The following is a 17,754-nucleotide window of genomic DNA, read 5'->3' as shown; positions in this document are numbered from 1 at the left end:
GCTAAGCACACACCTGAGATCACCTGAGGGTGTTGGTCAGAAGACCCATGCCCAGTCCTACTTAAAGCAACAGAGTCCAGATGTCCATGGGGTTGAGGGATCTGTCTTTCAGCATACTTCCCCCCCATCACCCTGCTATACTCGTTCAATCAAGAGGGGGGCCGTCAAGGACCAGACCTAGAGAACCTACAGGGGCTTGCTGCTGGGCCCACAGGTTGTTCCCCCAGCACCTCAAGGACTCCTGCCTGGGGTCCAGACAGGGCTAAGTGGACAAGAGAGATGGCTGGGCTCTCTGTGCATGTCTCTGCCTCCTGTCATGGAGACCCTCGTTTTCTGGCCAGGAGGCTTTGGGAGAGTGCCCCCTGGGGCTGGATGCCAGCAGGACAGCAGGTGTGAGCCTGCCCAGTCCCCGAGGGTCCATCCTCACCCCGTCCAGGGATGCCAGGAAGGTCAGCATCAGCAGCAAAGGTCAGCCTGGCAGGATGCCAGGTCACTGGGTGCACATACCCGAGGTAAGTGCAGGCAGGGGGGCGGGCTGGACACCCAGCCCCCAGTCATGCAGCCAGGTCAGAAGTTCAGTCAGGACCCAATCACCTGACTCTCAGAAGGTCGATTCTCGTCCACTCCTTTGGAGCACAGAGTACAGGTCAAGCACGGGAGCATGGATTTGAGTAAGGTGAACACCATGGCTCCAGCCCCACCCCAGGGAACCCAGGGCATTACAGGGAAAGATGTTCAACATGGAGCAACACAGAGGATCACACAAGACAGGCACTGCAGATAACACAGGAGCCCAGGAATCACAGAAGTTTCTGCCGAAACCTGGATGGTGAGTAGGCAAGTGAAGGGGGCTTGTCTGTCTGGGAGAATGTTCCAGGCAGGTGGGGGTTGGGTGTGAGTGATGGCTGGGGCTGGGAAAAGGTGAGGGCAGGGGGCAGTTGGATTTGTGGGATCTTAGTTCCCTGGCCAGGGACTGAAACTGGGCCCTTGGCAGTGAAAGCTCAGAGTCCTAACCACTGGACCGCCAAGGAGCTCCCACCTTCGGCCAAGGTTATCTTCTACCTCCAGCAAATCTGCTCCTGCGACATCTTACATAAGGTCACTGAACACGCCCAGCTCCTCGTTCCCTACCTACAGGGTAAGTCAGAGATCAGCCTGCAGGTTTGTGGGCAGGAAGCCAGTCTCTCAGATGCCCTTCTGCTTGGGGGGCATTGTCACTAGTCTTCGCCCTGCAGCCCTAGACCCTCTCAACTCTCTCCCAGGTGAGCCTGTTTCCATGGAGATGGAAACTACTGCCCTCTGTCTGGGCCTGGCTAACCCCAACTCTTTTCTATCCTCACCAATGCACTGCACAGCCTGTGTCTCTGAGGAGCACGCAATCTCTCTTTGAGATTATTCTTCAGGACTGACAGTTCAGTCTGGTGAAGAGAAGCTTAAAGATGAGGAGAAAGCTCAGCTGAAACGCCTGAGGCCAGGTAACTTCAACAACTGCCTTCCCGCCCCAACAAATGCACAGTTTACCTAAATCTTTAAAGGAAAATGTGGCCCAGCCTCTGTTCAGATGTGCACGGCTCATCTCACACACTTGCCTTTCTACTCTGCATTATTCTCTCTTTACAGCCTTCATTTAAAGCTCACTGCGGGCATGGTAAGTCCTAGTCCCTCAACCTGATTCCTACATTGGATCCTCATGGGTCAGTGTTGATATGAGAGTGCTGGAAGGGACAGGGTGAACGGGAGATAGAAAATCAGAGAGAGGAGTCCCAGACCAGGGTCCTACCTAATGGATGGTGGAGCCTCAGAAGGCGAAGAGCGGGACCCTGAGCAGGCAAAGAGGGGCACCTCTCCCCTCCTTTGTGCCCCCAGGAAACAGAAAACCCAGAGCAGAGGGGAATAGACAGAGAGGGACCAAGAGGGGCCCATATACAACCCATTACAATTAAACAGGTGCCAGAACTCTAGGACCCGACTGCATAAAGCAGTCAGACAGAAACAGCCCCACAAATGGCTGCAAGGAACATTTCCCAACTCTCTGATGATCTCAGATCATTTCAGAGACTTTTCCTTTCATTTGTCGGTTTTCTGTTTTTTCTACAAGGAACATAGATTACATTTATAATTAACATCATCACAGGCACACACACAGGTGTATGGAGAGAAAGGGTGGGGGGCTGGCATGTCAGCCCTGTGCTCACCATCCCTGCAGGCCAACAGGTCCATCAAGGGGACCGGGTGACTCTGGGGGCCAGCAGAGACAGGGGCCTGCCCTGGGAGTGCTGCATCTCAGAGGCTACCTTGTTTAGTTATTCATTTTCAGGGGGCTTCCTAGGTGGTGTTAGAACTCAGGTAAAGAACTCACCTGCCAATGTAGGAGACATAAGAGATAAGGTTTTTATCCCTGGTCAGGAAGATCCCCTGGGGAAGGAAATGGCAACCCACTCCAGTGTTCTTGCCTGGGAAATCCCGTGGACAGAGGAGCCTGGCGGGATCCATGGGGTCGCAAGTCGGACACAACTGAAGCGACTTAGCAGAGCAATAGCAGTTTTGCGTGTTTAGTTGCTCAAGTCTTGTCCGACTCTGTGGCAAGAAAACGAGTGGGTTGCCATTTCCTCCTCCAGGGAATCTTCCCAACCCAGGGATCGAACCCGAGTCTCCTGCATTGGCAGGCAGATTCTCTCTTTTTTTTTTTTTTTTTTTTGGCAGGCAGATTCTTTACTGCTGAGCCACTGGGAAGACTTACAGAGAGCTTTCTCACAGTGATCTGTGAGATAATGTTGGGCCAAGCATGGTATTATTAGCTGCATTTTATGGATGGATAAGCAGAGGCCGGAAGAGGTTACCAGCCGACTCAGGTTCATGTAGCCGTTTCCTAACCCCCCTTCTGAGATCAAAGCAGAGAACTGGACCCACAAGTAAGATTCCTAACCAGGTGTTCTTTTCCCTCTGGCTGCCAACAGCTCCCCGCTACATGGATTTTCAAGTCATGGCTTTCTCCCAGCCTCATCCATGCCACCAGGTACAACACAACCGGCATCCCAGGATCCCACAAACAGTGGGGTCACCATCGGGTCACTCCTGTCTGCCTCAGCCTCTGCAGGTGCAGAATGTCTCATCAACCCCGCACCCAAAAGCTTGTGTGTTAGTCGCTCAGTCATGTCTGACTCTTTGTGGAGCCCACCAGGCTCCTCTGTCCATGGGATTCTCCAAGCAAGAATACTGGAGTGGGGAGCCAGTCCCTTCTCCAGTCCAAAAGCTTATTCTCCCCTTAGAACCATCCCAGGTTCTTCTTGTCTGAAGAAAGGGCTCCCCTACCCTGTTGAATTGAAAATCGCCCAAACTGACAGCAGCACAACGATGAGATTCTGTTTTGTGGGTGTTGTGGTTTCAAAATTCTAATTACCTTTAAATAGACAACACAGAGAGTCCTAAACTGACAATGATAAGGAGGAAAAAAAAAAAAAAAAAAAAACCCTCAGCCCCAAAGAGAACCACATCAAAAACGTTTTGAACACAAGAATTGGGGGAGGGCGTGTGGGTCAGGATGCCGCTAGTTTCCTTGGGCAGAGGTGGTTTACGCAATTCCGAAGAAATCGTCCTGAAGATGTGGGTCTAAGAGACACCGCTCCCCACCTGGAGTTACTCCAGAGACGCGCGTTCACGGCCGGAATCGACGGCTAGTTTTCGGTGTTCTCCGCAGTGTTTTGCGGTTCTGGTGGCTTCTGCCTGCTCCTCGGGAGCCCTCATCCAGAGAAGGCTCCGGAGCGGGAGAATGGATGCGGCCGGTCCCGCGCCCTAGCGGGCCAGCCGCGCAGGGCGGCCAGCGCGGCCCGGGCGCATACGGAGGCGCCGGGACCTGCCCGCCTCCAGGCTCCCAGGACCGTGGCACCGCGCGCGCCCGCCCGCCGCCTCCCGCTAGCTCTGCGCCCCGGGGCCCCCGCCCCCGGTACCAGCCCCCGGCGAGGCCCCCTACTCACCGCGGGGCCCGCCAGGAACAGGAGCGCCCGCAGCTCCCGCCGGAGGTCGGCCAGCCGCAGACTGCGCGGGGCGCTGCGCTCCGGGCTGAGCGCCCGGCCTCCCGGCCCGGGTGTAATCTCCTCGGCCGCCTCCATGTGCCGGGCGCCAGCCGCGGGGCGCGCGCAGGAGACCAAGGGGAGGACCGGCCCGGACAGCCGCGCTCCAGTCCCCGCCCCGGGCCGCCTGCCGCCCACCGCCCACCTTGGGCGCGCCCCCGCCGCCCGGCCCAGGTCGCCCGCTTCGCTGGCAAAGGCCTGCCAACTCCGGGACTCCGAATACAAAGTTGAAGGAAGCTCCGGAAAGAAACAGAAAGTGGAAAGCGCGGCGGGGGCTGGGTCCTCCGACCCTCGGGAGCCAGGCTTGCCGGCTCCGCGCCTCCCAGGGCTTGGGGTCTGAGAGCCGCGTGGAAGCGCTGGCGGGCTGGCCACTGAGGGCCCGCGCCCGCAGCCAGACACCTCCGGCTCCCCGAGCGCCTGCACACAGGCTGGGAGACTGGACTTGACTGTACGGAGGCTCTTCTTCCCATCCCACCCCGCCCGCGTGCGCCCGTTCCTTAACTTAGACTCTGCCAGGATAGCGCACAAGGCCGCATTTTCAAGCGCCAGGACTCAGGTTCCCTGGTCTTGGATGTTTATCCATCAGCTGGATAAGGGTATTGATTTTTAAAATGCTCCGTGAGAGAGTTGTGAGTTAAGTTTTATTGTGGGCAAAATGAGGACTATAGCCTGCAAGGTGACATTTCAGAGAGCTGAGGAACTGCTCCGAAAATGGGGGGGGGGGGGGGGGGGGTCAGTATTACGCACGATTTTAGTGAAGGGGGCAGTGTGCAGTCAAGCACACTCTTTGGCAAAGGTTTGCTGCTGGTCAGGAGCAGATGTCCCCCTTCATGATTTTAGTGCTTTTCTAGACATGAGGCTCATAAAATCTTCTCCTGAGAATATCTTCTGAAGGCTTGTTCTGCCAGGATTTTCCCAGAGCAGACAGCCTCATTCCTGATCTCCGCTCTGAAATCCTTTCAGGGTGTGATGAAGGTTGGGGCCAGTGGCCAGTGACTGCATCCTGATAGAGGCAAACAGCCAGTGCCAAGTGTTTGTTGGCAAGGGGACTAAGAGGCTGTGTGTCAGCAAACCTGGGCTCTGGAGACATCACCAGGGTCTACGGGGAGAGCACCAGCAACTTGCTGGTCCCTCAGAACCTCAGTTTTCCCATCTGTGAACTTGAAACGGTATCTACAACTGCCCTCTGTGGTGAGGATTGAATGAGATGGTATGGTCCAGTGGTTGGAACTCTGCACTTTTCACTGCCAGCAACCAGGGTTCAGTCCTTGGTTGGGGAACTAAGATCCCACAAGTCAGGTGGCCAAAAGAAAGAATGTATCTTATTTTAAAAAATGAGATGGTATAGATGGACTATGTGCTCTCAGCCTGGTTGGTACACGGTAATTGCCTAAGAAAAGTTAGTCACCAAGACAAGAGTGATTTCAGTAACAAAGTTCCCTCTGTCGTAAGAGGCCCAACTTTAGAAAAAGGAAAACATAAATCCTGGGAGGGTCGCACAGCTGGAAGTCTGGCTTCAGGGATTTACAACAAGGTCATGAGTGTTCTGCCTCCCCATCTGTCTTCCCCGCCCTCTTCTCTCCACCATTTTAAAAATTAATTAATTTTTATTTTACTTTACTGGGTTCATGGAGTCTTGCCTTCATTGAGGCATGTGGGATCTTAGTTCCACGAGTCTTTCATCATGGCATGCAAGCTTCTCTCTAGCTGCAGCACTCGGCTTAGTTGCCCAGCAGTGGCATGCGGTATCTTAATTCCCCCACCAGGGACCAAACCCGAGTCCCTTGCACTGGAAGGCAGAGTCTTAACCTGGATCACTACTGTAGTCCCCTCCCCACTATTTGCTCTTCACTCCTCAGCCTCATCTTTCTCTGTAGGCAGCCTCTCTTTGCCTGTTCAGGAGGGTGGCCTCTCCCAATCCTCATTCCCATCTTTCCTACCTTGTAATCCAGATAATAAGACCCTCTCCACTTCTCTTTGGGACCAAACAAACCAAAAACAGAGAAAATTGGTTGGCCCTGTTTTGGTTTCCTGCCTGCCTTTGGAACAATCACCCTGGCCAGGGAAATAGGGTCTTGTTTGGCTGGACCCAAAACCTTTGGCTCAACTCTGTACCAGAAAAGTTGGGTGCTGTCTGTCACTGGCAAGAGTCCCACCAGAGTTACACAGAGGGTCCCTTCAGACAAAAATGCTGGGATGTATGCTATATCTCCAAGCCCAGCTTTTTAATAGTCATCTGGTATCCTGGCCAATATTAGAAGTCATGAAACAGAAATGTGATGTATAACTTTTGAGAAGAGACCAAAGCATCGTTCATGGTCATAATTCCAGACGGTCCAAAGAAATTACATGGGGATAAAGCTAATAGGGTTAATTAAAGGAATTAAAAAAGTTGTTACACTTAAGTCCTTCAACAGATATGATCAGTCTTTTATGTTGGTAATAACATAGAGAATACTGGAAGGAGAAAAGCCTCTTCCACGATTGTTGTTTATTTGCTTAGATATGTCCGACTCTTTGCGACCCCATGGACTACAGCACGCCAGGCTTCCCTGTCCTTCACCATCTCCTGGAGTTTGCTCAAACTTGTGTCCATTGAGTCAGTGATGCCATCCAACCATTTTATCCTCTGTCATCCCCTTCTCCTCCCGCCTTCAATCTTTCCCAGCATCGGAGTCTTTTCCAATGACTCAGTTCTTAACATCAGGTAGCCAAAGTATTGGAGCTTCAGCTTCAGCATCAGTCCTTCCAATGAATATTCAGAGTTCGTTTCCTTTAGGATTGACTGGTTTGATCTCCTTGCTGTCCAAGGGACTCTCAAGAGCCTTCAAATAAACCCTCCTGTGACATGGAGCATTCACAACTCTTTAAAGGACTGTGGGGACTTTCCTGGTGGTCCAGTGGTTAAGAATCCTCCTGCCAACACAGGAGACACAGGTTCAATCCCTGGTCTGGGACGTTTCCACATGCAGCAGAGTAACCGAACCCACTCACCACAACTACGGAGCCCGCACTCTAGAGCCCGGGAGCCGTTAACTAGAGAGTAGTCCACACACAGCAACAAAGACCCAGGGCAGCCAAAAATTAATTAATTAATTAGTTTTTAAAGTACAACGGGACTGTGAACAGGGACTTCCTTCCAAAGAGCACACCATGGAAGGGTGTGTGTGTGGAGGAGGAGACAGTGACTTTATAGCAGAGAAACCTGGCAAAAACTACCTCTGCCCAGTGACCAAGGTTAACATCAACAGTGATAAATCAGGCCCATAGTATGTACTTAAGTATGTACCTAGGGGTGCTGTAACTGGTGGCGTAAACCAACAGCAGTGTATTCTCTCATAGTGCTGAAGGCCAGAAGTCTAAAATGCAGGAGCTGACAGGGCTGGTTGCTTCTCTGGGGCTTAGGGAGCATCTGCTCCAGGGCTCTCTCCTGGCTTCTGGGAGTTGTTGGCATCTCTTGGCCTCTGGCAGCATAATTCCAATCTCTGCCTCTGTGTCTCTGTTTTCTCTCCTTAAAGGACACCGATCACTGGATCAGAGCCCACTCTAACCCATGTGACCTCATCTTAACGTCATCACATCTGCAAAGACCATATTTCCAAATCAGGTCACATCCTGAGGTTCCAGGGGGACGGGGATTTTGGGGAACGAGGGCATCTTGACAGGATGTAATGAAAATGGCACTTTAGCTCTGTGGTCTTCCTCCCCAAAACCCATAACCCTGCAGTCTAATCATCTGAAAAACATCAGGCAAATCCCAATGGAGAAATATTCTATGAAAATACCTGATAAGCACTCTTCAAATCTGTCAACTTCAACCCAAACAAGAACATTCTGAGAAATTGTCACAGCCAAGAGGAGCCTAAGATAAATGAGGACAGAACGTGCCATGGTGCTTGAGTGGGACCCTGGGACAGAAAAGGGACCTTAAGCAAGAACTAAGGAATATGAGTAAAGTATGGACTTCGGTTAGTAATAATATATCCATAGCAATTCAGCTCCCGGAAGTTATTGTTTACACAGACCCATAGCAACTCCCCACTGTGAGAGCCAATAGCTAGAAAACACCCTCCAAAGATTCACCTGCGAGAGCAGGTAAAACCACTGTGTAGTTGTCGGGGATTTGGGGAACACTTTGAAGTTGTCCACTTGCAAAGCCACCCTTGTAGCTTTCACCTGTCTTCTGTGGGTTACATTTCATAGGGGATAACATGCCTACAAAACTGTTTACCTGTCTCTGTCTTGGTGTCTTCCATTTTTCATCCACTGGGATTAAAAGAATCAAAGTGAAAGGCTCTCTGGCCAGAGCATAGGCATTTCCTTGCTGTGTGTGCATGCGTGCTAAGTTGCTTCAGTTGTGCTGTGGCAGAGCTTCAGAAACAATGCCTGAAGGCTTCCCTGCTGGTCCAGAGATTAAGAATCTGCCAGCCAATGCATGGGACATGGGTTCAGTCCCTGGTCCGGGAAGGTTCCATGTGCCCGAGAAGCAACGGAACCCCTGTGCCACAGAGCCCTCAAGCCACACCCACTGAAACCCGTGCTCCACAACAAGAGAAGCCACTGCGATGAGAAGCCCATGCACTGCAACTAGAGTAGCCCCCATTCACTGAAACTAGAGAAAGCCGGCATACAGCAACATAGATCCAGTGCAGCTAAAAATAAATAAATACACATTTAAAAAAAAATTCTTAACAAGAATCTTAACATGAAATATGCCATGCCAAGTCGGTTCAGTCATATCTGACTCTTTGTGACCCCATGGACCTGCCATGCTCCTCTGTCCATGGGATTCTCAAGGCAAGAATATTGGCGTGGGTTGCCATTTCCTTCTCCAGGGGATCTTCCCAATGCAGGAATTGAACCCAAGTCTCCCACATTGCAGGCAGATTCTTTACCATCTGAACCACAGGAGAAGCTCCAGGAGAGGAGGTAATTTGGAGGTAATTAACATGTCATGCGGAGAAGGCAATGGCACCCCACTCCAGTACTCTTGCCTGGAAAATCCCATGGACGGAGGAGCCTGGTAGGCTGCAGTCCATGGGGTCGCTAAGAGTCAGACACAACTGAGTGACTTCACTTTCACTTTTCACTTTCATGCATTGGAGAAGGAAATGGCAACCCACTCCAGTATTCTTGCCTGGAGAATCCCAGGGACAGGGGAGCCTGGTGGGCTGCTGTCTATGGGGTCACACAGAGTCAAACATGACTGAAGTGACTTAGCAGCAGCAGCAGCAGCAATGTATCATGAGGTCACGAGCGTGGAACCTGACGAGAGTGATGGCTCTAACAGGGGAAGAGAGATCTCCAGGCCCACGCGTGACTGAGAAAGGCCCTGCAAGCACACAGCAAAATGACGGCTATCCACACACCAGAAAGAGAGTCCTCGCCGGGAACTGGGTCAGCTGGCACCTTCCCTGAGAATTCCAGCCTCCAGAACCGTGACAAAGTTAATTTCTGTTGTTTAAGACACTCCATCTTTGATGTATTTTGTAATGGCAGCCCAAGCTGACTAATACAACAGCCATAAAAATGTCACATCACTGCCTTTGATTTAATGTTACAATATTCTCTTTCCATTATATCACCAACCTCCACCTTATTCCAGGACTCTACCAAGGGCTTTCCTCTGGGAGTTCATAATCCTTGGAACAACCCTGGACGGATTCCTTATCTGTTTCTTTTATGTAGTTTACTGAGTCTGTTGGCTGAGTAAATTGCCCAGGGCTAAGTGGCTAATGAGTGGCAGAGAGGAGTCTGCAAATTACTTCTGCCTGATTCCACAGAAGGTGGAATAAAAGCTCATAATTTTTCATCAGGTGATGAGGACATAGGACTATCCAACTCTGCTCATCTGCTCACCTGTCAATCAGAAAATGGGTTGTGAGTATCTGTTGTTTCTAGGAACGAAACACTGAACTTGCAGAAATTCCATGGAGTCAGATGTAAGAAATGGCTCAGAAATGAAGACATCGTTTCTCCACTGCCAGGGGGCATCCTAGCCCCTAGAGTCTATAAAACGTATGTATTTATATTCATGTGGGTTGTTTCATTCTTCCCTCTGAGGAGCCTCAAATTTATGTAGGAGAGCATCTGCAGATTACCCGAAGATGTTTTTTTTTTTTTTTTTTTTTTTTTAAATATTATTTTATTAGTTGGAGGCCAATCACTTTACAACATTTCAGTGGGTTTTGTCATACATTGACATGAATCAGCCATATAGTTACATGTATTCCCCATCCCGATCCCCCCTCCCACCTCCCTCCCCACCCGACTCCTCAGGGTCCTCCCAGTGCACCAGGCCCGAGCACCTGACTCATGTATCCCACCTGGGCTGGTGGTCCGTTTCACCATAGATAATATACATGCTGTTCTTTCAAAACATCCTACCCTCACGTTCTCCCCCAGAGTTCAAAAGTCTGTTCTGTATTTCTGTGTCTCTTTTTCTGTTTTGCATATAGGGTTATCGCCACCATCTATCTAAATTCCGTCCGAAGATGTTTTTAAAAAGCATCTCATGTGTACAGATGTGAGAGTTGGACCATAAAGAAGGCTGAGCGCCGAAGAATCAATGTTTTCGAACTGTGCTGCTGAAGAAGGCTCCTGAGAGTCCCTTGGACAGCAAGGAGATCAAACTAGTCCATCCTAAAGGAAATCAGTCCTGAATATTCATTGGAAGGACTGATGCCGAAGCTGAAGCTCTACTACTCTGGCCACCTGATGCGAAGAGCTGACGCGTTGGAAAAGACCCTGATGCTGGGAAGATTGAGGGCAGGAGGAGAAGCGGGTGACAGAATGAGATGATTGGATGGCATCATCAAATCAATGGACATGAGTCTGAGCAACAGACTCCAAGAGATAGTGGAGGACAGGGAAGCCTGACGTGTTGCAGTCCCTGGGGTCACAGAGAGTCAAACAAAACTGAATGATGAACAAGGGGTCAGTGGCGGTGGGGTGGGGTCTGGGTCTGCATTTCTCCTCCCAGGCGGTCTCTGCTGCAGGTTTGAGGACCACACTCAGAGTAAAAAGGCTGAAGAGAAGACTAGAGTATTAGTGCTGGATGGGCCTTAAAGAGTATCCATTGTGTCCTATTTATTTATTTGGTTGTCCCAGGTCTTAGTCGTGGCATGTGGGATCTAGTTTCCTGACAAGGAATGGAACCCAGGCTCCCTGCATTGGGAACCCAAAGTGCTAGCTACTGGACCCCCAGGACGTCTCTGATATTGAAACAGGAGGGAAGGAGCAGGGCACAGCCTAGATGACTCAGAGGCCTAGACCTTGATCCTCAGTAACACACCACTGTAACACATCAACAAGCTAAGTGACACACCCAGAGGCACCATGAGAGTTCTAAAGTCAACCATCAAAGATCGTCTATGTACGAAGCAGGGGACCCAGAGCCAGTGCTCCGGGACAGCCTAGAGGGACAGAGTAGAAAGGAAAGTGGGAGGGGGTTCAGGATTGGGGGGGGCACATGTATACCCATGGCCGGTTCATGTTGATGCATGGCAAAAACAATCACAATATTGCCAAGTATCCTCCAATTAAAATAAATAAATAAATTTAATTATATATATATATATATATATATATTTAAAAAAACAGAATAGTGAAGAACTTGGGGGGAAAAAAAAAGTGAGCGGTAGCCCAATCCCTGGAAATCTCTGCCCCTTCCCCAGAACTATTGGAATAATCTTCCTCTCATTAGCCTGTGGTTTAGCCTGTGAAACCACCCAGCCCTTGAAAACTCACCACACGGCATCTCAAGGCCATACTCACCCTCTGACACAGCCCACACTCTGTCTGTGGAATGTGTTTCTCTCTGAATAAATCCACTTCTTATCTATCATTTTGTCTCTCACTGAACGCTTTCTGCGATGAGACATTAAGAACCTGAGTTCCATTAGGTACTGAAACCAGGTCTGTGATTTTAGTTGGAAGACCGTGGGTTTTGGCCGAGTTCAAGTAAATGGTTTCAACATTAAACTGTACTTATCTTCTCCTGTTACTCTGTCTCTCTTAGACCAGCCAGAAGAACCTAGAAGGACAGAGGAAAACATTTTTCTCCCTGACAGTCTTTTGTCAAGAAAAAGCCACTTCTCACCCAGCCAGCTCCTCCCTAGAAGTGCCATCCCAGCATGTGTTTACTTCTGAAGTGCCAAACAAAGAGACTATTCATTAACACAACTTTGCTAATCAGCTATATTCTGGTATAAAATTTAAGATTTGTTTAAAGAGGCAATTTGATCATTCCAAATTTTACTATCAAAACTCATACTTGTACAGTTTGTATCAGTACTATGTTAACATTATTATAGTGTTAATTCAATTCCAAAGAAAAATGAACACTTTAGATCTCTAGGGTCTCAAGAAATAAGATATTTTTTTAAGTTTTGCAGCCTTGCTGTGTGGCCCACGGGATCTTAATTCTCTAACCACGGATTGAACCCACAGTCCCTGAATTGGAAGTGCGGATCTTAACCAATGGACCACCAGGGAAGTCCAACACATTTTAATTTTATGAAATTATGTTTTATAATTTACATTTGCATCTTTGTAGAGAGAAATATACTTTGAAAAGCATATCATGTTATTATACATTTATGGCAGGATGGGACTGAAAATACACAGAAAAAGAGAAAATATGCAGACTGTCTAATAAAGAGCTTGTTCTTATATTTTTAAATTCATCCTAGTATCAATTCCTGGCGGTATTAATATTTCCTAGGTTATAGTTAAACTAATGATGTAGCCCTTTTAACACGTTACTATTTACAATATGCCAACCCCTGCAACGATTACATAACGGTGAAAGTGTTAGATGACCACTTGAAAACAGGTGAGGGTCACATCGCTTTCCAGAAATTCTCCCACAGGCGCTCAAACAGGAAGGCTCGGCGTTCGCTTCGCTGGAGGGAAAAAGATACTCGCGGTTAACGGCCCGCTTCGGCTGGGTTCGCCTCTGGCGCCCTCTGCTGGCCGCTGCAGTCCTGCTTCTTCCTTGCTGGGTTCCCACCTGTGGTTGGAATCCCCACCTGGGGCCAGTTTGGAGGCCCAGGTGGGGGACCTTAGCAGGGTTTTGCAGGGCCCTGTCACAGCACACAGCGCACAGAGTGTCTGGGTTAGAGGGGAGGCAGGACACGCTGTGGTTCCGCTGATGCAATCCTCTTTTACTGAGAAGGGGGTTTGGCCTTGGAAACAGTAATAACCTTAGAAAAATTCTGAGCACAGCAGGAGGGTCTGTAGTGTCTGAAGCCCCCTGTGTAAATCCACCCCCTCAGTTCTCTCATTTGTCCTCCGAGCCAGGAACCCTGGTGGCTCCCACTTTACAGACAAGGACATCAGGCACTGAATGTGTGTGTTAGTCGCTTAGTCGTGTCCGACTCTTTGTGACCCCATGGCCTGTGGCCTGCCAGGCTCCTCTGTCCATGGAATTCTCCAGGCAAGAAAACTGGAGTGGGTAGCCATTTCCTCCTCCAAGGGATCTTCCCAACTCAGGGACTGAACCCGAGTCTCAGGTCTTCTGCATTGCAGGCAGATTCATTACTGCCTGAACCAGACACAGAGGTGACAGTAATTGTCCAGGTCATACAGAGGTAGAGCTGGGCTCCAGATGGGCATACTGGATTCCAGATTCTCTACTGTTGATGAAAAGTGAGAAAACACAAGCAAATATCTCACCACCCCAGAGAAGCAGTGCTGATGATCTGGTGTGTTCTCCAGCCTGTGGAGCAGGGTGTGTTTTGTGCAAATGAGATCGCCTTCTGCCGTCTGCTCAGGACATTTGGAGGTACGTCCAGGTTTCCCTCGGCCGCTTTCACCTCCCTTCTCCGCCACTGTCAGTTCAGTGTGTCCCCTGGAGAATGTGTGTTCACTGGAGCACGAAGTCGGCAGACCTCAAGCTCTTTCTTTCAGCTTTCTAGCATCGTCTCCACAAAGGGCAGCTCTAGTGAGACGGGTCGCAGGGACCCCTCTGCCCTGGTCATGTCCCTCAAGGCTGAGGTCACCCCTCGAGCCAGGCTGCCCCCCACAAGGTGGGGAGTGGCACTGACACCTGAAGATTGGGGTAATGAGTTTCAAATTCAAGTGGGCATGGGGGGGAAAGAGGAAGCAGGTCGAAGACCTTGGTTTGTGCTGCTGAGACCTTGCGGGGCCTTCCCGGGACAGACCGCCTCCCCCCCACCCCCCTGCTGTAGCTCCTCTGTGAAGTTCCCAGATCACAGCATCTCAGGAATACTTCCTGGGTTTGCAGGAAGTATTATGTTAAAAAGTATTATGTTAAAATATGTTAAGTATATGTTAAAAACCACCACCAAATGGGAGAAACTCACACTTGATTAAGAGCCCCAGACCTAGGGGCCTAAGGACTGATACTGTGAACCCCTGTGACCCCACCTTGTGACCTCACCATCAGCCAATCAGAGAATTGCAAACGAGCTGACCACAGACCCTGGGGACACCCTCTCTCCCCTGGCCCTTCAAAATGCTTTGCTGGGACTTCCCTGGTGGTCCAGTGGCTAAGACTCCATGCTCCCAATGCAGGGGGCCTTGGTTTGTCTCCTGGTCAGGGAACTAGATCCTTCATGCTGCAACTGCAACTGAAGATCATGCATCCTGCAGTGAAGATTCTGCAGGTCCTGCGTGCCGCCACTAAGATATGGTATCGCCAAATAAATGAATTTTTTTTAAGATGTTTGATGAAATCCTTCAGGGAGTTCGGCATTTGAAGACGACACAAGCCACCCATTCCCCTTGCTCAATCCTGCAATAAACCTTTCTGTGCTCCAAATGCCTACATTTTAGTTTGTTTGGCCCCAGGCACACAGACTCACACAACTTATGCTCAGCCTACTTACTGGGGGGTAGGTTCTGATGCCCCAAACCATGCATCTCCTGCAGCCAGGGATGCCAGGACGCATCCAGAGTCCTCCGGAGAGTGCCAGTCTCCTGAGTCCAGCAGCAGCGGTCTCCAGAGACTCATCTTCCCCGGGAGCCCCAGCCCCGGAATCCTGGACAGCACAGTGGCCTGAGGCTGGGAGGGGTGGGGTGCCTTGTCAGTCCTGGGCCTGCAGACCTGAGGGGAGGCGTGGGTCCCAGCACTTGGGGACAGAGAGGGCCCGTGGCAGGGTCACTCCACAGGAACCATGGACGTTTGTCCAGGCCGAGGTTTCCAGCAACCTTGCAGGGAGACAGCTGGGGAATAAACACCCTCTGGGAGACTGAATATATACATGGATGATAGCCAAACCAGTATAAAAATAGAGCCCATCTCACAGTGGGCAGCAGCACGCCCAGGAAACCAACCCCTTATCGACGGTGACCAGCCCAGGAAGGCAGCCTGTCATCTCCTATAAAAACCTGGAAGCTAAACAACAACCCCTGTAACAGCGGGTCTCAAACACCCCACCTTTGATCAGTAACTGGCAGCTTTTCCAACTTTCGTCCCTATTGCCAACTCAGGACAAGTCAGTGTTTACCGCTCTCCCAGAGCTGGTGTGTCTCCCAACCACAGTCCTACACATTAAAATGCTGAGTAGTGTTTACATGTTTTGTGTTTAAAGTTTTTGCGCAATTTGTTTTATTTTTCCAGAGAGAAAAAATTTTTATTTTACTTAGTAATTCATTTTCTGATGTTGTTTTTCATTTATGAAAAATTTTAAACAAAATAAACACAATATTGCTGCATACATTTGATATTCTATTAAAATTTAGGTCATGTTAATTCTATTAAAATTAATTAAAATCTATTAATTCTTTTTGTTTCATGTACATCTCCGTTACTCAACCTATACAGTAAAAACATACATAAATTTCACTGACAATATGCAAGAAGAGTTATTCAAAGTGGTATGAAAAGCCATTTTTGAGAATCACCTTCACCATGTTTTCTGGTAATGTCCATAGATTATTAGCTCCTGTGACCAGGTCATTCTGTGTCTGCCTTTCCACGTTCCTTTCTCTTCTGGTCACGAGGGTAAGGGAAACTAAACAGCTGTAGGTGAAGGGTGGATCCTGTGGGGTTTTTTTTTTTTCCCAAGAACCCAGAGAAGTCTTTTTACATTGTTATTCATGAAACTAAGGGCTACTCCCTTTGGATCTAATCTCCCAATTCTTCCAACCAGGTTCACAAGCTGCCCTGAACCCAAAGGCACAGGGAAATCTCCCCAGTACCCCCTTGGCTCCTCATCCTCTCCTTCGAAGAACCCCTTGACATGTTTTTCCTTTCCACGTGTGAGGTCTGGGCTTGTACAGATGTGCTCCTGGTGGCCTGCGAGACTACCAGCCTTGTGCTTGCCCAGTTTCAAGGTGGAAGAGAGAGCCAGAGTCAGCAACAGAGACATGGATGATTGAATATGGAAGAACTTAACGCCTCTGAAGAAAGTCCTGGAGCTACAGCCCACCGTGTGCAGTGGACGGAGAGGTGGACAGGACGGCTGCCTTCTCCCTGGGAAGGGGAGACTGCGGTTATACGGGAAACTACCTCAGGTGGGCTCATTAGTTACCAGGGACACCAGCAGAGGGCAGTCCCTCACTGCCCCTGTGATAAGCTGGGTCCTGGGGCCACTAGGCAGGCAGGTCAGTCCTGAGAGCATGGTGTAGGGGAAGCGGGCCCTGGTCCAGCAGAGGATGGACAGAGAGCAAGAGAACAGCCACCCTGAGCTGCCTGAGCCTGCAGCTCCTCAGGCTCTGCAGCTCTGCACCCGTCTGCAGGCAGATCTAATCCTGGGGATTTTTTCGTCATTTGAGATTTGAAACGCTGGCTCTTTATGGCTGGCTCTTCCGCCCACTCCGGGGCAGGGCCAGTCCTGGTCTCCCTCAGGATCGCGCTCGCCACCCGCTAGCGGGTCCCAGCACCTGCATGGAAGCCGGGCTCCACCTGCCCGGGCATCTCCGGGCATCGGAGCAGCGCAGAGCTCGGCGGTCCGTCCCCAGGTCCGGGGCGGGGAGATTGGGGGGGGGGGGTGTTGGGGGGAGCACGAGCAGCCCCCGCCGCTGTTCAGCCCCGGGTGGAGATTCCAAGGCCACCAGACCTGCGGACTGGACCTTCCAGCCGAGCCCGCCGAGAGGTCAGAGGAGGGCCATCTGCGGAGTCCGCGGGGACACCTCCCGCCGGGAGCCCCTCCGGGTAGCGAGGCTGCGGAGGGGAGACGTGAGCCGGGCGGGAGGGGCTGACTTCGGGAAGGAGTGGCTCAGAGGCCCGGCGAGCAGCTCCCTGCGGGTCCCAGGAAGGACCGTGAGCATCAGCTCTGTCTTCGCGACGGGAGGAAAAAGAGCCGACGAGCCGTCAGGCCGGCAAGATAATACACCAGCGCGAGGTGAAATCTCTTGCGATGGGACTGGACTCCACTCCTACTGCCTCTGTACTTTGTGAGGGAAAAAAAAGTCACCATGACCCCGACGTGACTTGAACACGCAACCTTCTGATCTGGAGTCAGACGCGCTACCATTGCGCCACGAGGTCACGGAGAACTCAACCTACCCGGGAGCTAAAGGCTTTGCTGAGGCTGCGCCACCGCGCGGCAGACCGCTGGCGTTTCCTTCACCCCGCCCCCACCTACTCGGGGGGCGGAGCCGTGCCCATGCGCATGCGCAGCCTGGGGAGGCGTGCCGCGAGCGACTGCGGGGCGGAGCGGTTTTCTGGAGGGTGGGGCTCCTTTCAGAGAACCTCGCAAGACGGGGGTCAGAA

The 17,754-nt window shown here is 50.8% G+C and overlaps 1 protein-coding gene and 1 non-coding gene across 2 annotated transcripts in view; both read right to left on the bottom strand.

Annotated features, from left to right (window-relative positions):
• SLC47A1 (solute carrier family 47 member 1) overlaps positions 1–4,109 on the bottom strand; it is a 28,295-nt gene extending 24,186 nt beyond the window's left edge. The window contains exon 1 of the mRNA XM_065911197.1: positions 3,975–4,109. Coding sequence (XP_065767269.1) covers positions 3,975–4,109 — 135 coding nt within the window. The remainder of the gene's footprint in view (positions 1–3,974) is intronic.
• Positions 4,110–17,457: 13,348 nt separating this feature from the next.
• TRNAW-CCA (transfer RNA tryptophan (anticodon CCA)) lies at positions 17,458–17,529 on the bottom strand. The gene has a single exon. It is a non-coding gene; the product is annotated as a tRNA-Trp (tRNA).
• Positions 17,530–17,754: the final 225 nt, after the last annotated feature.

This window comes from Muntiacus reevesi, chromosome 18 (genome assembly GCF_963930625.1).
Source record: "Muntiacus reevesi chromosome 18, mMunRee1.1, whole genome shotgun sequence".
NCBI lineage: Eukaryota > Metazoa > Chordata > Mammalia > Artiodactyla > Cervidae > Muntiacus > Muntiacus reevesi.
This window is presented reverse-complemented; position numbering and strand designations above follow the sequence as displayed.